We start from the raw sequence: 26,978 nt of genomic DNA on the forward strand, positions 1-26,978 counted from the left end.
AGACTAGCCTTCTCTGCCCCGGTGTGCAGATGAATCTAAGTTTGCTATCACAGAGGGTTTCTCTTGTTTCATTGGCAGGGATTCTCAGTCCATTAAGTGAGTGAGATCTGGGGAGCTGCTAAGAGAGAAACAAATCTTTTCCTTATCTGGCTGCTCCCACTTCTCCAGTTCTCCTGTCTATTCCATTGGGCAATCACCATCCAAATGAAAAACAATCATCATAGCTATAGAAACCTCAAATAATTACTCTGAAACTAGAAACTACAATGATAATCTCTTGATAATAAGTTAGAACCATTACAATTTTTTATAAGTGCGTGTTTAGAACCTTTAGATGGCATGCATGTTAATCTATTTTAAAGTTTAGCCTGAAACAAAGTTAACAAAACAACAAAACAATGTGTGTTCAAAGACCATGGTGGAAACTCCACTGAGAATTTCACTGCATTAAAACATGGCAGTAACCAGGTTCATGAGCAACATCTAATAATTATTTAAGCACATGCAAACGAGTTGACTGTTGGAACACTGAAGAGAGGTCCCAAAGACTGGGAAAGTACTTTCCAGAAGACACAATGGAATCCTCCCCTAGGAACGGTCATTTGGTTTTCCATAATTCATACAGATTTAATCAGAGAATCCTCAGGTCAGATGACTCAAACTTTGAGGTAATTACTCTAAAGGCCACAGAGATTCCATTTAGGATATTAGAAAAGCTACAGCTGTTGCAGAAAACTTCATATTAAAGAGCCACAAATGCACATAAAAGGGAACAGATGTTTACTTCCAGGATTAGATTTCTCCTGTATGGAAGTTCAGGTCATAATGTTTATCCTTGTTGCCAGTCAGAACCCATATTTTTGAAACAACAACAACAAAAACAACAACAACACAACAAAAAAACCATGTTAGCCTGTAAGATCGCCCCCATTTTATGTTTCCAAACTCAAAATACCCCTTACAAAAGTAGGAAATGCATGTGAATCTTTTCTAACTATGGAAACTAGAACTGGGATAAATTTTGAGATTCACAATTACTCAAATAAAAAGATACAATGTGACTTTTAGGTGATTAGATCAACTTTATACATCACACTATAAAAGGAATCTCATTGCCTGGCAGCAAAGCACACATATTCTTTCCATAAATTACATGAAGGTTTAACAAAATGAACAAAAATATATGCCAATAAAGTGGAGTAACATACAGGCCTACAGATTCCCCCTCTTCTGGGTTTTCATAGAATCTCACTACCATTTTCCGTGTGTGTGTGTGTGTGTGTGTGTGTGTGTGTGTGTGCGTGTGCACAAATAAGTAACTAGGACCAAGATCAATGCAGAATTAATTTAGGGAAGAAATTTCAATTTGGAAAAGTTTGGTTTTTCCTTTTGTTCAGGAATAGAGGTGCGGCCACACTATACACATCATCCTTACTCTTGGTTACGCAGCATGTAAGTGTTTCTAGATAGGTGTGGAGTCGTTGAGAGCAGGCACTCCGGGGATATTTTCAGGTCCTCGGGATACTACAGAGCACATCAAAAACACATTTTTTAAGTGGGTCCAGTGGTATGACACAACTCCTGCAGGGTATGTAATGTCCCCCTAGTATGGTCTGGCTTAGCATCTGCCCCTCACAGGTCCTGTCCCAACAGCAGAAATAGAGGAGAGAATTACATTGTTTCCTACCTGCTCATCTTGTGGAAGATAATTCAGCATTGCAGATGGGTCAAATTGTTTGGTGCAATCTGTCCTATGATGTTTTTACAGTTCAGGAGAATCGAGTTAAACAACAGAGAGGTTAAACAACTTGCCCAGGTCACACAGTGACTCAATGATAAAGTCATGATCCAAACTCAAGTAGGTTTAGCTGACCATGTCACCCCTCTACCTGTTTATGGGAAGTCAACAGCAAATGAATGAGAGGATCACCACAGGCAAAAGAACTAAATTCAGTGGCCTAAAATACATAGTGAGAAGGTCAAAATACAGAAACTAAAGTTCAAAGAGGTCACTTTTTTATCTAAAGTCACCCAGATCGTGGTAGAGCTCAGATGGTCTTCTGAGTCTTCATCCCACAATCTTTTAATTGAAAACATGTTTTTTTTTTACAATGAGAATTTATTATTGCTCAATCTCAACAGTGTTTCAAATTCTGACATTTTCACTTTATACCTCAAACAGTAAGAGTTGGTTTTTTAATTAAAACTTTTTGTCTTCCAGTAAACTTATCAAATAAGAGACAGCTGTGCATAGAGTGATTCTGTTTCCCACACTGGCTGCTGCTGCTGATTTCTCAAAAAGTTAAGTGTTTATGGTGGTATGGGCTCTGACTCCAAGCGGCCAAAAAACTTAGAAAAACAGCCACAAACAAACAAGCAACAGAACAACAAAGCTACGAAAGAACTGATTTGTTTTCTAGCTGCCCATCGGAAAGGTTAAAAGCTCACCAAATATTTGAGAACTGAAAAAAGGATAATTTCATCTCAAGTTTATGATATTCAGAGCTAACCCTCACAAAGGCTCTATGTGCCAGGCATGCTGCATACTGTGTTTTATTTACTCATTACAACAGTGGCTGTGAAGTAGATGCTGTTATTAGCCAATTTCACAGGTGAGGAAACATTGGCTGAGAGAGTTAAAGATGCTTGCTGCCCAAAGTTACAGATAGTGAATGGGAAGGTGTTCTCATAACCACTATACTACGTTCTACAGAGGAGACAACTGCAGCATAGAGAAGTAAAGGATTTAACCACAGTCATGAAGCTAGTTAAAGGGCAGTGTTGCGTCTGAAATCTTCCTCAAGATAGGCCAAGCTGGCCTGACGGCAAATGGGAAATCCTATGGAATTACGATGGATCTCTTAGCACAAATATTGCTTTGAAAGAAGTTCATCTATTTCCTCAGGAAAAATGGCTTCCGGAAGTAAAATCTGTTCTCAAAAAGAATGGAGTCAAAGGGCATATTTATTAAGAAATGTAGGAAGGATATTATGTCCAAATGATTTGTTTCATTTCGACCATGGAACAATAGTGTCCGAAGACGCTGATGCTTGGGAACTTAAACGGCAAACACATACTCTGGCCAATTTTATTCTTTCCTCTTGGTCAGAGCACATGGTGACCAAAGGCTTTTCTTCAAGTAATTTGTGGTACATGGAAAATTCTTATGATGTGTTGGGGCTTGACAAGGTCAGAAAGTGTAGCATATTCTTAATCTTGGAAATTTGGAATCTTAAGCAGGTCTCTATTAATTAAACATGCTATGGACTATGGAGTTAGAAAGGAGAGGAAATCTATCATGGCTACAACTGCCCCTGCCTGAAGGCAGAGATTAGGCTAATCACAGGCCCGGGCAATAGATCCCAAGGTTTTCTACATATCCTGAGGTTTTCTAACAGCAGGACTGGGTAAGAATCACATGAAAGGGTCTTTAGGAAATCCTTGTCTAGAATTGTGGGAACAATATAGACAGATGTATTGTGGAGGAATGCCAGCAGCAAAAGGATTCTAGAAACTTTAGTAATAGAATTTCACTTCTATTGTGGTGTTTTCATCCACAAATATCCTAAAAGAATCTTTAAAATGAATGGACAGTTTTCAAGGATCAGGCCTGGAAAGTGGGATTGGAAGACCCATTCCTGAGTCACACTTATGACTCTTTACTTTTTGGACTATGGAATGGGTTATTTAGAAAAGCTGGATGGTATTTGGCTATGGGATATATCAAATCTATCCTCTAATGTGTTTCAAGCAAGATAACAGGACAGCTGTATTTGTTCCCTTAAGCTTTCCTGGCTGGGGTGGTGCATTTGTCCTTGAGATATTTAGGTGGTGGTCGTGGTGATGATGGTATCTATCATTTATACAACTTCCAATGTTGCAGCCATTGTGTTAAACACATTACATTATATCTTTTGGCCCTTACGCTAATCTTGAGATAAATAATGATCATTTCCATTTCACAGATGAAGAAACTGAGTATTAAGAAAGGGAAAGCAACTTGCCCAAGGTCACAGCTGACAGAGGCACACTGGACCCCAGGTGAATCTGACCACAGGCCTGGGCCCTTGGCCTCTGTGGCATTTTAAGGGGTCGGCAATGCAGATATGGTTTGGGGCATTAAAAATGGTTGGGGCAGAGCTAACTGGAATCTAGATGGTATATACCTTCCTGGTTCAGAGACAATACTGCCCTCATTATTTGCGTGGGACCCCCTCCCCTGCCATCCTATTCTACACTTTAAAAGAAAAAGATAAAAGCAAATACAGAGAAATAAAACAGAGCTTCATGGGAAGGATGGAACAAGAGAGTAAAAAATAGGCAAGCTTTCAAACAAAACAAATATAAAGCTCCTTTGTCCTATTTGGAAATCATAGGAAGCAATAAAATAAGAGCCGAGAGACAAGGCATCAAGGAGGGTTCTCCCAGGTGGCATCTCTAGAGAGAGCCTCAGCTGGAAGACCAGGGCCTCAGCAGTGGCGGGGGTGCACACATCTACTCTCCCTTCTCCTGGGGAGCCTTCACGCTCTTCCTGACCTGTCAGCAAGCCGGAGAGGCCACTGCAGCCTTACTGCCCTCTGGCCCTCAGGGACCCACTCACTACCTCTGAAGACCCTCCTTCTCTGATTTGGAAAGGATGCTTTGCAATGTAAAGGCCACCGGTCTTGAAGAGGGCTCTCCGCGTTGATGTTTCTCTGTTTACTCCTGTTGGAGCTGTAGGAGTCTTTGTTTGTAGCTCAAATCATGACTTAAGCCCTTGCATATTAAACAAGCCTCACAAAATTCTTACGCTGTCAGTTCAATCCCAAACAACAGGAACAACTGAAACATTTTCCACTTGACTTCTCCATCTCTCAGATGCATCATTATTCACTAAATTATTCTATCTGGAATTTCTAGAGATAAACTTGTCTTCACAGCTTCGATGCAGAGGGAAAAAAAATCTGATCAAATCTGCAGAGCATGCAGTGGAAGGGACTCAGGGGAAGTACGAGCACTCACGCTTATCGAGTGCCTGCAGGTGACAATGACTGTACACATATTATCTATTGATCCAGACTCTGTCTTTTTTAAAAAATCTCTACTGTTTCCCTAGAGTGTGCCACAGGACTTGTCACATAGGCGGCTCTCAATAACTGATGTAATGAGATTCTCACCACAACTCTAGAATGCTTTCTGTCCTCATTTTACAATAAGACAATCCAGATTCCGAGATCTTAAGCAACTTGCTCAAATTCACAGCATTAATAAGCGGCAAACTGGAGATTTGAACCTAAGGACACAGGACTCTGAAATCTATGTTCTTTTCCAGAAGCAACTAAAAAAGGTGGGCAAAATTGATAATCCTAATCCCGTCTAGAGATGCTTATGCTACCCAAAGAAGGTTGAGAGGACTGTCACCGACATTTTTTTAAACAAAAAGATAACTTCAATATAAAGACCAAGCCCTTCCTGACTTCACTTACTTCCGTATTATCCTGCATTTGTATAGCCATTTGTGACACAGACTCATCAGCAAAATCTGTGCCCTCCCTACTTCCTGGGCACACAGCTAGACTGCATTTCTCAGCCTCCCTTGCAGTGAGACATGACCATGGGACTGGGTTCTAGCCAATGGCATGAATGAAAGCATTGGGCACCACTTCCAGGCCTGGCCCAGCAAGCAACTCCATATATCCTTTCATTTTCTTTTCTCTTTTCTGTTGTTAAATGGACAAAATTCTGATGTCCTAGAGGTGAATGAGAATGTAAGAAGGAAGGAGCCTGAGGCCCCAAGTGACCATAGGGAAAGTTGCCCACCAACCAAGAACATGTAACACTGGATTTAACAAGAGTCAGAAAATCCTTTTGTATGATGAGTCACTGAGATTTTGGGATTCACCTTGTTGCAGCAGAGAACAATGTTTTACTAATAGGCTCTTTATGATTCCAAATAGCTTTCTTATTTGTTATATCATTAAATCCTTTACAAATGCAATCAGAGTCAGTGGAAGCTTATGGAGTGAGAAGTGTGAAGAGTCATTGAGAATCAAAATATCTGCATGGTGCACGGCTGCTTGGACAATAACCACATTAATTAAGTTCTTGGGTGTAGTGTTTCCACCTGTAACCTCAGGGTGTTGGAACAGATGGTCTCTAAGGTTCCTCCTAATTCTAAACCCCTGTCTTTTTAGATGTTTAAAAATGTGTGTTGATGTGTTCAGAAACTGTGATCTCTTGACTATGAGTTCCTCAAAGATGAGAAGTGTTTCTTAGTTATGTGTATAAGCCTAGAATCCAATATCTTAGATGCTCTAATGTTACATTCAATTAGAATTTTCTGTTGAAAAAACTCAAAGAATTCACTAATGTTCTGATTTATGCCAATGATTTCTTGATCTAATTTGGCGCACAGTATCAAAGGATTGACATTCTCATTAATATTTTCATTATGCATTACGAAGTATGAGAGGCTATTTTGTATTCATTTGCATAGACATAATCTTTGAAGAAAGATTTTATAATAGTATTGAAAGACTTTTTTTTGATTAAAGGTAGTGCCAGCAGTAATTGATATTCTGATGGCTTCATTTATAGTTCTATTTAGCTAAATATTATAGGCTCATATTCCTACTTAGAGTTGAAAAAATTAAGAGTCCAGAATATTCAGAATTTGTCTCATTCAAATGGCGTTTAACTTGAGGTCCATAAAAGTAATATTGGGGAAAACTATAAGCAATTTGAAAAGTTTGAAAAAGCCCAAGGGAAATTATACAATGATATAAGGCAGCATACACCACATTCAGGAAAAATCTTATGCCTTCTGGTTTTTGAAAAAATATATAGCAATTTTTCCACGTATCTGTGTAGTGTGGGTATATTGGTTATTTCACCCTGCTCATCGAAAAATCAGATTATATATGTTTTTGATTACTGAAAATAGACAATGAATTCTATTAATAAATGCAGTTTGGCAGGTAAAATATTTGAAAGCACAGGGTTCAAGGGAGGTGGGGGGGATAACAAGAGGGTCTTGGCAGAAAAATGGGAACCACAATTTGATACTATATGAGTAGAACGAAATCTAATGATGGGAAACCAGTAGTATTTATTTTATTTTATTGTTTTTTATAGGCAGGTGCAGGGGGAGCTGATGGTCCAAACACTCAACAGTCTGCTGTGGGCAAGTCACTTCACCACACTGGCCTTTGTCTGCTGATGTGTGAAATGTGAGGACTGGAGAACATGACTCTTTGCTCAGCATCAGCACCATCAGCACCAAAACAGGAATGCATCTGTACTCTACTGGCTTGGGGACTTGGACTTCCACTCTAGTATCCCTTCTATATAACAGCCACATTCTAAAGTGAGAATGTCATGATGGCCAAGACTGGAAAGAAAAGTCAAGATGGATAAAACAGGAGCCTGGGACTTTTCAGTTGGGGGTGGGAGCAGGTGGTGGTGGCAGAGAAAAATAACTCTTGGCTCATTGCAAACAAAATGACATCATATACTTATTAGGGACTAGATTTTAGTTGGGAAAAGTTATTTTCAATTCTTTTAAAGGACCTTGCACCTACCTATGTGCAACTGCTGTGGACTTCAGGGACATCTGGGAGAGTAGGGAGGAAGATACATCCTGACATAACAGAACCCGGGTAGGTTAGGATTGTTATTTGTGATTGTTAGCAGAAGTTGAGAAGTGATGTGTTGGGCAAATCTTGGTTACAGCAGGCTTGAAGGAGGTAGAGATGAGTTCATCAGAATGGTGATGGTGTGATAATGGCAGTTGATGACAATAGAGGAAATGATGATGCTGGTGAAGGTGGTGACAACTGAGGTGGGGTGGGGGTAGGGACAATGGGGCTAGGGTTAGGCGGTTAGGAGAAGCTGAGCATTGTAAAGGGCAGCTCTGGGAAGAATAAAGGAGTTGTTGGTAAAGAAATAATTTTTTTCCTACTCTTGTGCTCCCATCTTTCACTCTATAAAGCTTTGTCTTTTCGACATTTTAACTTCCTGATCACCTGGCTGCACCTCAAATTTGGAAAGTGAAGTTGTTCTACAAGCAATTGTCTTAGAGGCCCCAGGAGTTTTCAGAGAAGATTTTCACTAATCTGGCTAGATTTGGTGCGATTTCATTAATTTGTTCTTTGTTCAGAAAGTTTCATACTTTTCAGTAGAAAATTTCTCTCCCAGAAAAAATTGAGGAAGTTAAAGAACTGAAGGATGGGAGAAAGACAGAGACAATCGGGGGAGGGGGGGCAATTTTTCTTTAGATAGACTGACTATATGGTAACGTCCACATCCTTCACTCATTCTTATCATATAAAACAGGGGTTTCCAAACTGCGGCCCGCGGGCCAACTGCGGCCCATGATCCATTGTTAATTGGCCCGCAGCAAATTCCAAAAATATATTTAGTTTACTTAAATAAACCAGGTGAGGCAATATGTACTTCACCTCGAGTGAGTGGTCCCGCTGTTTGTGTATTTTACCGCATATGGCCCTTGGTGAAAAACGTTGAAAAAAGTTTGGACACCCCTGGTATAAAGGGTCACTGTTCCTTCTGTTTTCTGAGGAGAAAGAAATATTTGCATGTGTGTGTGTGTGTGTGTGTGTGTGTGTGTGTGTGTGTTTCTTGTCTTTGTTTCTTTTTTAAGGTTATAAGTTAGCTGCACAAAAATTCCCTTTTTTTTGTGGTTTTCTTGATTCCCTCCTTGTTATGGTGGAAACGAGAAAATTTTGAACTGAGGTGCTCCTGATTCTTCCTAAGACTGGACACCATGGAGTGACTTTCACTATCTTCTACGAATTTGTGTGTAATAGGAGGAAAAATATGTAAGATTACAAGCATTTATGGTTTTCCCTTCCCTTGCTTTCTAAGGCTTGTTCCTTAGGAAGATCTGTTTATGTTGTTGAGTGGGGTCTTAAAGCAGGATGCAAATGGAAGAGGTGGAGAGAAGGGGCTGTAATCTTCAAGGAAATGAACAGGTGGAGTTAGGAGTGGGAATAGGGAGAAGAAGGGAAGGAGGAGCCTGATGGGAGGCGGGAGGGGAGCTTGTGCACAGCAGCAACAGACCAGGATTTTTTGTCTTTGGAGAGGGAAGAAAAGAACAGGAGGTTTTAGCAGGTACCCTGAGGAGTGATCTGTGGGAGAGATGTCTAAGGAGGAGTTTGAAGATTTTCAGTGAAGTGTATCTAGCAAGTTCCTTTCTGCCCGCAAGGCATTTCAGGGAAGACTGATGTTTCCTTTCTAGTCTACTTGCAGTGAGATTTTTGTTTCTTTTAGAAGTGACACCACGCTGAGGAGGGAGTAAAGGGCCCATTACTTCACGTGGTTGAATATACAAGAAATAAAATCAAAGATCCTTTTTGTAGTTGGCTTTACTAATATACCCGTAGAGCTAGTTTTGGGCAAGTTGGTCATTTTCTTTCTCCAAAACTATTTGTGGCAACATTTGTACTGTGCATAGATGGCTATATGGAATCCAAAGCCACATTTTATTTTTGGCCACAACTGGGGAAATAGGAATTCGGAAGAAAGTGAAATAAGCCTCCAGATGCCCTTTCAGAATAATTATGCCAGGAGTGTATAGTAAATCAGTATAAAGCTTCTCAGCTCCTGGATCAACATGGGAAAAGAAGCAGAGCACCACGTTTGGCTTCTGTGGTTACTGGCAGGGGTAACCAGTGCAAAGACCTGGGGTTTGGCTGTCCTGACTTTGGGAGGAGGGACAGAAGGACCTCCAGCGCTCTCAGGAATTGCCCTGCCTGCCCCCAAAGGTTAGGACTAAGGTACTTTGGAAGGATGGTTGGTAATTAAAGGGTAAATATGAGTGGGTATTTGTTGAGATCTTTGACTTTAACCAGTCATTCCTGCATTTAATTAAAAAAGAACTACATGTTGAAATTGAAGTGTTAACTCATCATAAAGGACCTGTTGAACTCTGTCCCTCAGTACTTACAAGATCACATTTCCAAGCTTGACAACAAAGACATAAATCATGAACTGGCACCTCAGTCGAGCTCACTATATATAAACTAAAAACTTTTGTATGTCAAAAAATGCCATACCATCATGTTTGCAACTTATTAGTAAATGCAACAAAGTAAAAATTATATAGGTGAGACAGAAAGAGAGAGGGAAAGAATTAAACAAATGTGATAAAACGTTAGCATCTGAAGACTCTAGGTAAAGGGTAACTGGGAATTCTTTGAACTAATCTTGCAACTTTTCTCTTGTATGTCATTATTTCAAGAGAAGAAAAAAAATAAAGGTTAAATATTGCCCTAAACAAAAATAAGAGACAAACTAAAATGGGAAAAATATTTGTAACATTTATGACAGACAATGAATTAATTCCTTAACATATAAATCATAAGAAAAAGACATATGACATAATAGAAAAGTTAAATGAACAGGTGAATTATAAAAGAAGACCTTTAAGTGTCCACTCAATGTGTGTATGTGTGTGAGTGTGTGTGTGTGTGTAGTCAAATTCATTATCAGTAAGAAAAATTTAAGTTTTGAAAAGCTGTGATAAACAGTTTGCCTAATATATAGCCTCCTCAAAAATAAACTACCAAAAAAATCCAAAGTTGGAGTTAGATGATTCAATGGCCATTGTACTGCTGATGGGTATCTCAATTGGTCCAATAATCTGGTTACAATTTGGAAACAGGAAAGGCTTTTGAAGACGTTCAGTCCTTCTGACCTAGTATTTCCTTTTACTTAGTAGAATTTTATCCTGAGGAAATAATCAGAGGTCCAAAGTTATGTAAATGCAGATCATTATAACATTACTTAAATGACATTATATTAAAAGTCTACCAACTAGGGTCTGTGTCACTGTATGATGAATTACTACGTAGACATGAATAAAATCCTATTTTAGAAGAAAAGTTATTGACAGCGGGAAACGTTAGCAACATGTACCCTGTTAACATCAGTTATCTTTGAGTGGTATCATTATTTTGCTGTTTACAACTTTCTGATCCCATAAAAAGACATTCTATTTAGGTTGTAGGATGATTCTCTTTCTGAAGGAATGAGAGGTCATTGAGGAGCAGTTGAAAAGCCTAAGGACACCTGCAGAGCCACTTTTGAAAAATAGCATGTGCTTTACAATAAAATACTGAGTTTTCCCAACTTAATTCTTTTGTTAGATTCTGAAAAACCTGGACATTAGGATAGTCTCAAAACACAAACTACATTGCTCCAGGGTGCCCTTTTTCTTTACACCCAACCATCAATGTACTCATGTCTTTTTAGGACAATACAAATTATAAATTTTCAAATTATAAGTGTGGATAATCTAATCTTAAAAGTGGAAGAGGTGGGGCCGGCCCGGTGGCTCAGGCGGTTAGAGCTCCATGCTCCTAACTCCGAAGGCTACCGGTTTGATTCCCACATGGGTCAGTGGGCTGTCAACCACAAGGTTGCCAGTTCGATTCCTCGACTCCTGCAAGGGATGGTGGGCTGTGCCCCCTGCAACTAGAAAAACGGCAACTGGACCTGGAGCTGAGCTGCGCCCTCCACAACTAAGACTGAAAGGACAACAACTTGAAGCTGAATGGCACCCTCCACAGCTAAGATTGAAAGGACAACAACTTGAGTTGGAAAAAAAAAAAGAAAGGCCTGGAAGTACACACTGTTCCCCAATAAAGTCCTGTTCCAAAAAAACAAACAAAAAAGTGGAAGAGGAACTAGAGATGAACTTGTCTCACTTTCTCATTGATAAGGAATTCAAGATCAAGAGAGATTGGGTAACTTGCTTAGTTACTATCCTTAATATTTAATAAATGGCTCCTACAAATAATGACAACAATATAAAATCCACAAAGGGGAAGTGGACAATAAATATGAACAAATGAGTTGAAGAAAGGCAAGTGGGCATGTAAAAATATTTGACCTTGGGAATAATGGGAAATGTAAAAAACAAACAAAAAAAAACCCCAAAAAACCCACACCTATATAATTATTCATTTTGCTTAACAAATGAACCCATCCCAAACAAGCAAATACTCTGATCAAACAGTGAAAACACTGGGGCAACAACAGAGAGAGCTCCTGTTATATCCTTGCCAACATCCCTCCCCTCGTACCTGGGATGCACGCAATAATAATGCCTTGAGAAAAAAAAGACAGACATCACAACAGGACTAACTTTACGTCATATATTAATTTCACAAAGCCATGTTCAATGCCAACATAATAAATAGATCCTTGTTTCTGGCTCTTCAGGAACATTTTAGAGGAGTCTGAGTTCTTAGTTTCCTTTTCAACCAAGGCCAAGATCCTCTGTCTTTGCTATTTAACATTTTAGGTATTCATATCTTCAAACAAACTCCTTTATGCTGTGAATCATGATTTCATGCAAAGTAGAATTCATTATAATGCCATAAATGTTAGCAGAATTCCCCTCCGATTACATAGGAAGCAGCACTTAATTCCAGACTAAAAAAATATCATTTTAAGGCACTTTCTTACTTTTCTCTTTAAGAATCAGTATTTTTCAATAAGTGATTTCATACAGTCCTAATTTCAAATTAGGTGGAATAAAGCAACGAGAAAATTTTGGCAAGATCTGACTCCATTGTAGCTAATATTAAATACCCCCCCCCAAACCCCCCAATTTTCCACTTGAATTAATGCAAAATATATAACTTTAATGAGCACTGTAGCTGAAAGAGCCTACATATCAATAAGGTGGCTCTTTTATTTGAAAATGCTGGTTTACTCAGTTTTAGGAAAATAGATTCAATATTCATTAAAAAAATGGTTTTCTTTACATCACAGTTAATTGATTTCCTGTATTGCATAACAATGTTACCTGGTATGTTTTTCAAAGAAGAAAATATGCTTATTTTCCCTTTAAATTATGCTCCTAAAGCAAACACTTAGTTCCTATGTCTTATAACTTTATTATGGTCTCCTGTTAGGTTTCTTCAAATAAACACGTAGCCCAAGACCATAGCAAAAGAGAGAGGAAAAAGGATACTGTTTTATTTCATCACAAACAAGGGAGCCTAAAGTGATGATTTTCTCAGCTGAGCCTATTAACATATTACTGAGCATATGTGTGTATGGAGTAGATTTCTTTGGAAACTAGAACTACTGTTAGTTTCTACGCTATGAAGCAAATGCTGGGAAGCACAAGCTCCCCCTCCGCTGGGAGGCAGCTGGGGTTCCGAATTATTCTAGAGTGAGCCCAGATTCCCAGCTCAGTCCTGAAGATGAGCTGACTTGATGTTGGAGGTTCTGCTCAACAATAAGATGGTCTGAACTATCCTGGACTCTAGAACAGGGGTCAACAAACTGTGGTCCTTAGGCCAAAGCTGGCTTGCTACCTGTTTTGTAATAACGTTTTATTAAAACACAGACAAGCCTATTTGTTTATATACAGTCCATGGCTTTTCATGCCACAATGGCAGAATTGAGTAGTATGCAAAGCCAGAGATATTTGTATTTTGTCAGTTTACCAAAAAAAAAAAAAAATTGCTGACCCCTGCTCCATAAGAACCTTTGATGGGTGGTCACCACTACATTCTATCTAGAACCAACCTCAAAGCAAGCAAAACCATTGAAAAACCATTGTTATCACCCACTTTTATGCCAAGTTTTACCATTTGTATATGTCTCAGGTGGGTACGTTCTTTGAGCCTCTATCTTTGGAGGCTTTTTCAGGGGGGCAAATTATCATGGAGTAGAGAGCCATCATTGTGCAGCACTTGATCCCACCCTGTCCTTTATCAGAGGGGGACACTTTCCCTAGGTTTTGCAGTGCTGTCTGACTCCTGTGTGCTCACACATACCTGTGCCATTACTCCTGGCTGGGATTGCCACTCATAGCAGCATAAACATAGAGGCTTCGCAAAGCTTGATCTGTACAAATTTTCCATGGAATGAGCAGGTTTCTGACATAGAAGGAGTAATATTGAAGTGGGGAAGAATATTGGCCAGGTTGGCAGTGGAATAGAAATGGGGATGGATGGGTATGTTATGAGGCCTGTGAGTAAGAAATAAGATGAAAAGATGAGCTGTGATTCTGAGACCCTCACTTTTTACTTGTGTGAATCATTCTGGTTTGCCCAGGCGCTCTATTTGTTGTACCAGGAACTCAAGTGTAGGTGGGTAAAGAGGCAGGGCAGTGGTGCTGGGAGATGTAATGTTATGGTCATTACATAAGGCTTGTAAACTTCCAGAAGGCAGAATGGCAACCCTCGGTTGCTTCAATTTCTCAAGTTTACTGGGGAATGGATTCTGGGAGGAATTGTCCTGTATATTTAGTTTGTTTCTGGGTGGAGCGGTGACACGAATAGATTATCAAAGGTCAGGATGTATCCATGACACTCAGAAGTCCATCGTTATTTTCCCTGCTGCCATAGCAACCAAAAGGACAGCCATGGGCTTGGTACTAGGCTGGAAGATGGATAGCAGAGGCTGTACGCTAACGGTATGTGGGTTGATTCTAGTCAGCAGACATTTAGACCGTTGCATGAGTTCTTGATATTTTTATATGTTAATTGCTTACATTTACCAATGGGGATATTATATTTTATTTAAAACCTGGATTTACAGCTTCTTTTGAAAATTTGAAATCTCTGGACATACTGGGCTTCATCTCTGCTTGTCAGTGAACGCCCAGAGTGGAGGAATGGCTTCTCTTCTGAGAGAAAATGCGTTCTCCAGTTTTGTTTGTACACCCAGTCTGTTTCAGGCATTGGTGTATCTGCCTGGCCCCTGGAGCCTCTGAGTTTGCAACTTCTGCTCTATGTGTTCACTAAGAATTTGTGCCAGTGCAACCTTATGCTCCTCAGGGTCATTCTGCGTCTCTTTGTCCTTTGCTAAGAGTTTCTAGCTAACTATCTTATCCTATTCCATTTGATTCTACTGTTGAATGGAATAAACAGCCCACTTTGGGGAAGATGCCTGGACCCCGTGGTTTATAAGTATGTAGAGCCATTTATTATATTGATCTGAATGAATGTAAAGAGTGAACGTATTTAGGGTGCGAGGGTGATCTTAGGATGGCTAAAAACTAGCCTTGACTGTGAATTATCATTTATTCTCTGCCATGTTTTCAGGGATGACACATCTCCTGTTTTCCGAAGAAGACAAAAAGCACATTTGTAGGGACATATTTGCAGGATGTATTTGCATTTAATAACACTTGCTGGTTTGGAAATAACTGGTGCTAAGATTCTCAGGTTGGTCTTTTAGAGACCCTATATTTCTCTTTGAGTGGAACAACAATGGAGACACACAAAGAAAATTTAAAAATTATAGATACCTGTCATACTGTTGGGAGTCATAGGTTAGTAATCATTCTGGACCCTTTTTTTCACTGACATCTCCTACAAAGAAAAAGACAAGGAAAAAAAAAAACACCACAGGTTATAACCTGCATTTTTCACAATGGTTTTGTTCCAAACAATATTACAAGCATTAATTAACGTGGGGCGATATTTTACTCCCAAGTCAGAACTGGGGAAATTGAACTGGGGAGCTGTGCTAATGAAGGATTGGCAACCAGCTCTCTGTCCAGGAAGGGTGAGTCCCAGGTCCGCATGTCATTCATTAAAACAGGTCCCGTTGCTCACTGGACAGAGAAGTCTTCAGCTAGATCCAGTGAAGGTCTCCATACCAGCACTTTCACAGCTTCAACATTTCAACACCAATTGATTGGGAGAATGACATTCAGTTTGGTCTCCAAGACAAGTGCCACTGAAGTGGAGAATATTCCTTTTACATGAGTCATTCCTTTATTTGGGTGGTGAGTAAAGAGGCCTGGATTGAGGACCTACTCTGTGCCAACACTGCCCCACGCTCTGTCTGGAGACAACACTCCAGCCTGTCCACAGGGGGCTTCCAATCTAACAGGAGAGAATCACACTAAAAAAAAATAAATAAATGCAAAAATGTATACAGGCCTCCCCTTCAGTGTCTCTCCAGAACAGCCTGGGACGCAAAGGAAGGAGAATTTCTACCTAGGGCTGCCTGGAAAGGCTTCTTAGTGGAGACGACCCTGGACTCAAAGGTTCTTCTTTTCAACAGGCTTCTCTCTGCATCATGATTTACTGCTTTATTCTCATGACTGTGCTCTTGGGGCACATGGGCTACTCTGCAAGAAATAAGCCTTCTACAGAAAAACTGGGCAACTCATTTAAATCACACAGGGGATTTCATCGCGCAGGGGAGCCAGCCACATGATCCGAGGTTTTAAAGCTTTGCAGTGGCTGCTGAGTGAAAGCAGACCAGTCAGGGGGCTATGGCAGGTCTGAGGGAGACACGAAGGTGACAAGAACTCTGGAGGTGGCTGTGGAAATGGTGAGAGGGTGAGGGACTCAAGTGACATTTAGGACGTAGAAAGACAGTAATGAATGTGATATAAGCATTTAATACTGGGATAAACACCAGGGATGCAAAGAGGCTAAAACTGGAGGCTCTGAGCTCTCGAAGGATTTACAATCCATTTTACAAGCTGTCTGAGAAGGCAGAGCTTCTTGGCAAGGAGCAGCTAAAAATACAAGCCACAGATTCCCGGGAGCCAAGGGGGCGGTGCTGACAAAATCAGGGCTGAGCCTTCCTCAGGGATGAAAGGTGAGGCTCATAAACAACAGAAGACCAAAAGGGACAGCAGCTTGGCACAGAGTCTATGATTTGGGGTGGGGTGGGGGCAGGAAGTGGTCAAGAAGGAAGCTGCAAATGCAGGTGGGGGCCAGATGGTGCAGGGTCTTGTAAGGTTTGCTATAAAATTTGGATTTTCTCCTGTGGGCAATGGGGAGCCATGGACCCTACTTGAGAAAGATAACTCTGCCACAGTGTGGGGGAGGTTTCCTTAGGAGGCTAACCCTTTGGTGGCACCTCTGCCTGGGATCATTACTGTTTTCCTGTCTGAGTGTTCAAGGTCACAAAGCTAGACTGAGGTCAGAGAGAACACCCCTAACTCCATCTTGTAAAGCTCCAGTGCCCTTGCCTCGACTGCAAGCCCTTCGTACCCATGTGTTTCCTTTTTCCCCAATAGAAACTATGACATTGAAGGGACAGCTATAAAAATTACCCCTTGAAAAATCTTTTCATATGGACCTACTGAGTCATTGCTTATACAATCGGCACATAATCAAAATGAAACACTGCATCTCCTTCACGTCTCTCCCTCTACTTTTTCTGAAGAAGACATTTGTGGTCTTTTTAAGGCCACCTTCCTTAGTTTGCTTCTCTTTGTCTCTCTCAGTAGAAAGGTACCAGAGCATGATGTGGCCTGATGCACCAGAACAGAGAGATATACAGGGTTTATCTGTTAACACTTCAGCAGGCGTTTGCTTCATGGGCAGCCCAAGGAAGCCATGTATGGGCTGGGGGATGGGGTGCAGTGGGGGTAACTCTCATAGGCAAATCTCTTGGTTCAATTGAAAGGGTCAGATACTCAAGTGTTAGGCTATTATAGACTTTAAGCTGAGACCATTAACACTGGGAAGTCTCTCACAGGAGGACAGACCCATCTTCTTATCTGGCATTGAGCAAACATAGACTCTCTATACTTCTAAATAGGATTTTAGAGGTCATGGCAGGTGGGGAGCATAGCTTTGGGATGTGTCTTGAAATTGTGTTTACACAGCAACTGTTTTTAAAAAGTTTATTGGGTATTATGGGGCACTGGGCACTGGTGAGTTTATGGCCTCATCCTGTCCCCACTTTGGCTTTGCCACTGCTCTGTCTGTGGCATCTGGAAACACAGCTGGGTGAAGGCAAATGGCTGTCCTCTCAGTGTGGGCTGCACCCCAACCTAGGAAGGCAGTGGTGCTGTGGATCTCTATTTGCTGCCTCTTGTCTCCACTTTGAAAGCACTCCTCTTCCTCTTGGAGTTTCCCTTCTATTCCCTTCCCCTCAGAAGGAAGAGCCCATTTACATCAAACTTTTCATCCTGACATTCAGGAAACATTTTTAAGAACAAGTCCAATCCCAGGTATGGAGGAAAGACTCCTGGACTGGGAATCATTCCAGATGGTTTTGAGTCTCAACGCAGCAGTTTGACCATCTTGGACAGGTTCCTTAACTCTCTGAGCCTCATTTGTAAAGTGAAATCACAGTTCCCACCCTTCAGGTTATGATAAGGACCAAGGGAATTTGAAAATATTTGGAAATTTGAAAGTAGGACCCCAGTGTAAGTTATTGGAAAATTTCTTCATTATTATAGTCACTATTATTATGATCTACTCATCTCCTGGCCAGCCTCAATCATCATCAAGGTGTGGAAAATTGGAGCTATTATATGGTCTCCACTTTGAGGTGCCCTGAGGCGATTTAAAAACTCATACTACCGTGTTTCCCCGAAAATAAGAGTGGGTCTTATATTAATTTCTGCTCCAAACGATGCATTAGGGCTTATGTTCAAGGGATGTCATCCTGAAAAATCATGCTAGGGCTTATTTTCCGGTTAGGTCTTATTTTCGGGGAAACAGGGTAGCACAGAAGCCCACTTCTCTAGACCCCATCATTACCGAGGTAAAATGGAAATGAAATTGCTTCTCTCTCCTCTTTCCAGGCCGAATTTTACCTTTTGTGAATATTTTTCCCTTTCAAGGTTACCGTTCAGGTTCATTTAAATTTGTTAGGAGGGGCTAGGAAGGTTGGGTACACAGATGAATTTGTACCCAATTCTATAGCATCCTAAATACAGCCTGAGTTGTTCTTCTCTGAGGTCTTTGCATTTTAATAGTAAATCTAGGATCCAACGAAGTGAATCTATAATGGCTGAATGTCTGATGATAGTAAAAACTTTAGAACTCAAATAGAAGAGAACAGAGGCAAGGTATGTTCAAATCATACCACGCTACGATCCACCTTTTCCATTAAACTGGAAAAGTTTCCATAAAACTACCCTATTTGGGAGTGTAGTGTAAAAGAATAGTAAGAAAAAAATTAAAAGCCAGCACAGTTAGACTAGGGATGGTGCTGGTTAAAAAGGCACATAAGACTTTGAGCTAATAAAAATGTGGGAAAATAGCAGTAGCTCCGCCTTTGCTGTGGCCTAGGTGTTAGTTCTAGAGGATCACCTCTTAGTGCAGAAGGCACGGTTGGAATTCCTCTGCTGGGTATGCTGGGAAACTAGGGCCCACAGAAGAAACATCAGCAAATGACTAGTGAATGGCAAAGCTATAATTTTCATTTCAGATTTTCGGCAGTCACGGTAAGTGTTTTGCCTTCAGGGAGTGAGACAAGACAACCAGGATCTGTGGTTGAATTTGAGCTTAATTTACTGCGGCTCATTATTTTGTTCTTGGCAAAATGATTAATCTCTCTTTCCAACTCACCCACCCCTTTTAATTCAAGTTCAACAATCTCATTCTGGGGCTCATCTCTACTCTTCATTTTAATCTATGTCTATGCCAAACCATTGTCCCCTTCTCTCCCTCTTCCCTTCTCTTTTCCTTTCTCTTTCCCAGAAAATGTCACCATGGCATGGAAAGAGTATGGGCCCGGCCACTTACCAACAGAATGACACAGGGGATGTTAAGAGGCCAGGGTTGGCTTCCCAAAGTGGATATAAGCTCATCCAGCCCCAAAAGGAATGTATGAAATTGAATAGGATAAGCGTACTTGACACATGGTAGAATTCTTTCGTCATCGTGTGCTAGGTTCTGGGGCTGCTGGGTGAGTAGAATTCTATTTCTGCTTTGAGGACTAGATCAGTAGTTCTGGGAGTGGGACTTTTGGGGGGGTCAGAGTGGGCTTAAAACAAACAAATAGCCCCCATTTGAATCTAAAACTATGTGCTACTTTTTAATTTATTGTCACATTGAGTAAAACTTGGAGTAATTTCTAGCCACATAATGTAGTGATAGAAACGTCAAGAAAAAAACAGCCAGTAAAAGTTTTATGAGGCCAACTCTAAAAAAACCAACCAACTTGACGGCCTGCTATGTTTATCGTGCATTTTCCTTATAGCTCTCCACACGGACTATTTTTCCCTACAGGTGGACTATCATCTCCCAGGAATGTTTCTAAGAAATGGAAGCTAGTTTCTTTTGAAGCATCAGACCGGTGGTTTGAGGAAATGTCTTAACACAGCAGGAGAAACAACTTCAACAGGTGCCCCGCTGGCCAAAGCAAGCGGTTAAAACTGACTCTACTGACACCTGGTGGAGAGTAGGGTAGCTTTCCTGTGCCAAAGAGTGTGTGTGTGTGTGTGTGTGTGTGTGTGTGTGTGTGTGTGTGTGTGTGTGTGTGTGTGTGTGAGAAACGCATTCATTATGTCAGGGAGTTAAATAAGTCCCGAAGAATGAGGGTACAACGCAGAACCACCCGCTGCCTGAATACATAATTATGGTTAGGTGACTCACTGAGACCCGGGCGTGAAAAACAACAAATGAGAATGTGAAAATAAAACATTAGGAATAGAGCAAATAATTCATTATTAACTTCTTAAAAGTGTTTGATGATGAATAAGATGACAACAGCAACAAAAAACAAACACCCACACGTGCCCCCAACCTTGGACAGCTTCGTAAGGAAAGATGCTGCTTCTTGACCACTTGACAGAGCGATCGACATCCCAGAGATGCGATCGCCCAGACTGAGCTAGTGCTTTGCTGCATCTGGAATCTGCAGTCAACTCCTTGCAAAGTTTTAACCCCGAGATAAAAAGAACAATCTCCCTAAGGAGGTGTTATGAAGACTGCTTTGTCCCTAAAATTCCTTAAAAATGAAAAAAAAAAATGCTCCTGATAAATATAATTGTTTACTACTTCTTAAATGCCAAGTGGTAGGTGGGGGAGGGGGACTACATTACAAAGTTCCTACAGAAATATACTTCATAAACTTTACACAGATTCCATTTTCCCTTCGCTGGTTTCTTGTCTGACACTGCTTGATGATGGTCCCTGTGGCTGACTTCATTGGCCGATTTCTACGGTTTCCTGTGAGGTGTCATGTACATACTATATAGCCCATACAGAATCTGGATTCTGTCTTTCAATAATCTGTTTTAAAGGGGATTTTTCAGGAATGCACCAGAGCAATCATTAGCTCAATTTTAAAGAATTAATCTATTATGTTTAAGTTATGAAGAAAGGATTGGGGCACTAAATGACAATTTAAGTTGTTATTTTAAAAAAAATCATAGGAAACACAGTTCAGGGTTTAGTCAGGGAGTCGAGAAGGGTAGATTTATGTAGGAAGGTAAAAAAGAAAAGAAGCCTCTAAAAGATTCATGTAGTTACAATTTGCTTATAGTTTTCTCCCCTGACATTTAAGTTAAATTTAGAATGTGTATCTCCTTAAATATGCTGGCTCACATCATGATTCTGACCAGAAAGTGTACAGTAAAAATATACTTCATCCTGGGGTCAGTGATTTTAGAAGATAGAGAGTCCCAACTTTCTCAGTTCATGGCACACTTAGTATTTCAGTAATTTTTTTTCGCAGTGACCCCAGGTCAAAAGAAATACTTAAATGTTCTATTTATTAAGTAGTAGTAGTATTTGTGTGGTATCAGTTGTTGCTGAGTTTCCCTCAAAAAATTAAAGACATTCCATTGTATTTCTATAGGTTTGCTGAGGCACCCCCATGGTGCCTTGGTACAGAGTTTGGGAACCATGCCTGTAACAGTTTTGGAAAGCAGTGAAAAGTTCAAGAGTATGGTTTACATGATCTTGTTTCACCTCTCACTCTTTCTGAGACCATGGCCACATAATTTGACTTTTCAGCTTCATACAGCTAAGTGAGTCAGCCTGGCTTATTATTGTAGAACAGAGAATAAGATAAGGAGACACAAAGGAGCCTTTGCAGGATATAAGCCAGTCTTTTGAATAAGTAAGACTTGACCATCATTCAGCTTCCTGTGCCCCTATCATATGGGGAAGTTGTGATGAAGTCTCTAAGCAGGAAAAGAACACAGCCCTTGCATTGTCTAAGGAGGGGATGCAATAAGTCAGGTTATCACCGGGAATTTATAGGGATGCCAAAGGTAGTGGAGAAGTTGGCCTGATACTAATTTCTTAGGTGACAAGCTGACAAATGAGCACGAGATGTTAAACATGCCAGAATATTTGTATGAATAGATTTATAAATGGCAGGCTGCCTGCTTTTCCATCCTGTCTATTTCCTACTTACATGCATCCATGAAACTGCATACTAACTAAACTACAAGTTCTCAAACTTTGACAAGCTTCTGGAGGGCTTGTTAAACCAGAATGCTGATCTCCACCGCCAGAGTTTCTGATTTAGCCAGTCTGGGGTGGGGGAGAGTGGGTCTGAGAGTCTGTATTTCTACCAAGTTCCCAAGTGATCTGACTATAATTTCCAGGAATCATATATTGGGAGCCACCAACCTAGCATTTGGGACATGTTAGAGGAGCTGACGCGCCATCTTGGTAGGTTACATTTGATGCTAGGCTGGCATTCCTACTTCTCCATTCCTGACCAGCATGTCAGCCTTTTCTGAATGCTACCAGTGAAAAGGCACTTCCCAAGGCATCCAGCTCTGTTGGTGAAGAGTTTCCTTCTCTGAAGGACACCTCCATTTTAAGGGGGCACCCTTGACTTTGAGACACTCAAGTCCTCCAGTAATAAAGTGACGAGACACGACATGTTCAGTAGTTTTACATTTTCGAAGAAGTTGGCTTTGCACTTTGCTAACTTATAAATTTGGGGCACAGTCATGGATGTTGGGATTAAGGTTCTTAACCTCAAAGAGGGGGATCATGGCAGAATCAGCAGAGAAGAGTTGCTCAGCATCTTCAGGACTGGGCCCAGGCATGTGCACCTGGAAGAGGCTTTTCGGCTGATTCTGTTGAGAACTGCTCATGAGAGAAGCACTTTAGTCTGAGCATGCGTGTGGGGATAGGTCACCTTATGGTCTCCCCCTTACCCCTGAGGCCATTCACCTGCTGCAATGAGTCTATATGTGTGCTCACTGGTTTGGATTGACTGGACGCATCCCTGCTGTATTATGGCCTGTTTGACTTCCACGGATCTGCAGAGAACTTTCTTTCCTGTCTTTTGCCACCCCTCCTTGGGTGGTGGCAAAGTCCTGGCCAGTGTGGTTTAATTCAAAGTACATTGCTAATTAAAAACCAGTAGCTATGCACTGGAGAACACATTTTAAAAGTGGTACCTGTTATAGTACCAACAGGTCACTTGTACTCACTCTCTGTATGCAATCCACACTCATTCTCCTCTCCTGTCTCCTGTCCTTATTTTCTTAGGGCAGGGTTCTCCACGTGTGGCCCCCAGATCAGTAGCATCAGCAACACCTGGGAACTCTTTAGAAATGCAGATGCCCAGGCACACCCCAGACCCACTGAGTCAGAAACGCTGCAGGTGGGGCACAGCAGTCTGTGTTAATAAGTCCTCCAGGCCATGACCATGATGCATACTGGGGTTTGGGAACTACTGCTTTATCTCGTCTCTGCACTTCTCCGCTCATTGTCACAGATTAAAAGGTCTTCCAAAGGTAGGGGCCTTTGACCTTCCTCTCCCCACCAGCTGGCCCAGCTATCAACACATAGCAGATACTCAAGAAACCCTTGTCAGTTACTGAAGCGAGGGCAGCTGTACGTCCTGATTATGGGAGTGAATAAACACTCCCTCAGTGTGCCACTTCTGAGAGGCTGCGTCTAAATCAGCTCTCTTCTTATGGGTTGTATTTTCCATATTTACAAATCAGCTTTCCTTAAGTCCTTTCCAAGTTTTTTACATTCTTTTGAGCCCAGGAAGCCAAAACCAAGATGTGATGTTTTAGCCAATGTCTGTTTCCTGCTGGGGGGAAGGGCTTTTCTGCATGATTCTTAAATTCCATACTCCCAGCATCGTGATTATTTTCTGAACAATAGAATGAGATTGCTGATTCATGTTCGGCTCACGGCTCCAAGCATCTTTTTTCCTGCTGTACTTGTGCCCATGGAACACAATAATGTTCTATTCATCACTCTGAATTAGAAATGCCAACAGCTCAGATATGCAACCGAAGGATTCCCCCCTCCTTTTTGGCTTATTTAAAGCCTTCCCACAAATAACACATTTTGAAATATTATACGGCGTTCACTTTGAGCCATTTCACTGGGGCAAGGATGGTGAGACCTTATCTTTTTTTATTGGCAGCTCCTTGCACAATGCCTGGCACATTGTAACTACAATTCCCAAAAAATGCTTGTTTGAGTGAATCGCATTCCCACTTCCTGAAGTACAAGCCTTATCCTTCTATTCTGCCCTGACATAGTACAACCAACCCTCTGCCAGGTGCAGGGAGAAAGACTACTCTTACATTCAGAGACTCATGGTTGGATTCAGCCAAAGAATGGGATTGAGCACCTCAAGATCTGTTGGTCCAGCGGGGCTCCATCCATCCCCATCCCAGTTGGCATTCTGTCTGCAATGCCAATTCTGGTTTTGCTACAGCAGGAAAATCTCTGGTCGTCTTGAAACAGCCTTGCCAAAAAGCTTTGCCAATCAGCCACCAGCGCCAGCTGTGGGGTTTTGTTTCCCAGCTGCAAAGTCAAACTTGTGGGACTGCTGAGTGCTCCTAAATTTCTAATGGTCAACCTGAGCTGCACAATGAATCACCTGGGCAGCTTTGCAAAGTCTCAGTGCCCAGGCTGCACCCAAACCAATTCGTGTTTTGTAGCTCAGGCCTCCTTTTTGCAAAGCTGCCCAGGTGATTGAGATGTGCAGCCAAGGTCGAGAACCACTGCCCTAAAGTGGCCTCTAAGATAGTATCTGGGATGTCTCCCTATTCTGCTTTTGCTCCCTTCTGATCTCTTTTCTACACGGCAGTCAGCGGTCCTTTGAGAATATAATTCAGCCAGTGGCAGCTGCTGTTCAAAACCCCGCTATGGTTCCCATGATTAGCCCCCCTGGCCTCTCTGTCTTAGTTTCCTGATTCTTTCCCCATTTCAGCTTCACCAGCCTCCTTCTTGTTCCTCGAATGTGTCCTCTGGGCCCCCACCAGATGGCCTTTGTCCTGGGTTTGCTCCTGAAATGCTCATCCCCAGACATCTGCTCGGGTCCCTTTCTCCCCTCCACTAAGTCTTGCAAACCTTCACTTCTCAGGGACGCACATCTTGACCACCCCAGTCCCTGCTGGACCTGCCTCTCCCTGCACCAGCTTTCCCAGTATCCCTTATCCTGCTCCACTCTCTCGTTTTCACAGTGTGGAGCATCTTCTAACACGGTGCACTTCCGGTTTTGCTATTGCGATTGTGGCCTATGGCTTTGTCTCCCACTGCTATGAGGTCAGCTCCTTGAGGTCGGGGTCTGCTTTGTTCACTGACCACCCCGAGAACTCAGACAGTGTGTGCCACACAGCAGGCCCTCAGTGAATACTTGTTAAATGAAGAATGATGGTCACCTCTATAGGTCGTGGTGAAAGATAGGGGCTGAATGGAGGGAGGAAGGCGCAGTGATGCATGTAGAAAATATATTTTCTTAAAAAACGACAGATTTTGAGGAAACACTGATCATTTGATTCTAATTATATGTCAAGAGATGGGATTGCCAGGCAACGACTAGGTTAAAAAAGAAAAAAATCTCCCTTGTAGAGGCCAAGTGAATTAGTAGTTATCCAGGACTGGGCAGTAGGGTGGGGGTGGGAGGCAGATAGGTACAGGAACAGGGAGTGACTGCTAATGGGCATAGAGTTCTTTTGGGGGTGATGAAAATGTCCCAAAATGAGATTATGGTGATAGCCGCACAACTCTGTAAATATACTAAATCCACTCAATTGTGTACTTCAGTGCATGAACTTTGTTATGTAAATAATGTCTCAATAAAACTTTAGAAATGTACATTGAACTGAAGCATCACATAGAGTGCTAAATCTAAAGCTGAAAAAGAAACAGGCTATTATTTCTTATCTGGTATGTGAATTTTCTCTGGCTTGGGTTTGGAATTGGAGGCAAGAGTGCCTTCCTTAGGCCTGCTTTGCTGCCAGAAAGGTCCGTTAGTGACTAAGGAAATGTAACTTAAAATTTATGATCAAGGCTTAACTAAAGAGTAACTTATTTGGACTATATGGCTTTCCCTTAGTAACTTCCACACCTCCTGAGAGTCTGGTCTTTTTCAGGACTAGCAGGCAGCCACTTTTGGTGCGTCCATGCTTTGTATCGATTTGACCCTTATCAATGTAAAATGCCAAGAAAAACTCTAGCTGTGCTGACATTAGCCATCTACTGATGACCAACTGTCCCACACATCACAGAGTTTAATTTGTCTGAACTGTGAACTCAGATGCTGCTTGGCTAGCTGCCCAGTGAAGCTTCCTTCAACTGTCTGATGTTGTGGTTGGCTAGTAACACGTATGGAACATGATGGACAGCAATAACCCAATGAGGACCATTCTCCCTCCCCTGGGAGCTCAACCACACACCGTTAGGCTGTGAAGGGGGAATGTCTCCCTTTTGCTCTTCTGCCCATTTCTCTGTGCAGTCTTGACATGGGCTTGCCTGAACACAGAGGATCTGGCTGAATGAAGGTCAGGGGGCTACCAAGAGTCCTGGTTTCAACATTCTCACTAGGGAATCCCTAAGATATGAGCAATGCTGTGATGTGTTGGGGCCTGTCGCTATGAGGACACAGCCACTATGTCACTGATGACCAGACCTTTGAAGGAAGAGACACTCAGAGGTGTTTGCTGCTCATTAATGAAACAAGGTGAAGGGGACAGAGAAACTTGCCCTTTGTCCTCCAGCTGGTGAGAGGAGGAGTTAGAATGCCAACCCAGTGTGCTCACCTGCTGAGCCATTCTGCTTCCCACCTACCATGTGCATGTCACTCAGGTGGGTACCGTGATGGGCACTACGATCTCCTCCCACCCCTCTGGCAAGCACTGCCTGTAGAGATGATGGAACATAGGCAAAAACTTCTAATTAGAGGAGGTTGCATTTGGTACTCTATCAGAAATGCAGAGGGCCATGGAAGTGTGGGGGAGGGGAAGACTCACTAAAAGTACAGCAACTTTACAAAACACAGATGCTCTGCAAATCATCACGCCATCTCTG

General features: G+C 41.6%; 1 protein-coding gene across 15 annotated transcripts in view; it reads right to left on the reverse strand.

Annotated features, from left to right (window-relative positions):
- THRB (thyroid hormone receptor beta) overlaps positions 1-26,978 on the reverse strand; it is a gene marked incomplete at its 5' end in the record, with an annotated part of 331,491 nt that overhangs the window by 71,443 nt on the left and 233,070 nt on the right. For 10 of the 15 annotated variants that reach the window (XM_081073410.1, XM_081073416.1, XM_081073425.1 and 7 more), the window contains one exon: positions 15,272-15,335. The exons of the other annotated variants lie outside the window; for them this stretch is intronic. Coding sequence is in view for 7 of the 10 variants with exons in the window: in XM_081073425.1 (XP_080929551.1) it covers positions 15,272-15,293 (22 nt within the window). The remainder of the gene's footprint in view (positions 1-15,271; positions 15,336-26,978) is intronic. 15 annotated transcript variants of the gene reach the window in all.

The sequence above is a fragment of the Rhinolophus hipposideros genome (genome assembly GCF_964194185.1).
Source record: "Rhinolophus hipposideros genome assembly, chromosome: 14".
Lineage (NCBI taxonomy): Eukaryota > Metazoa > Chordata > Mammalia > Chiroptera > Rhinolophidae > Rhinolophus > Rhinolophus hipposideros.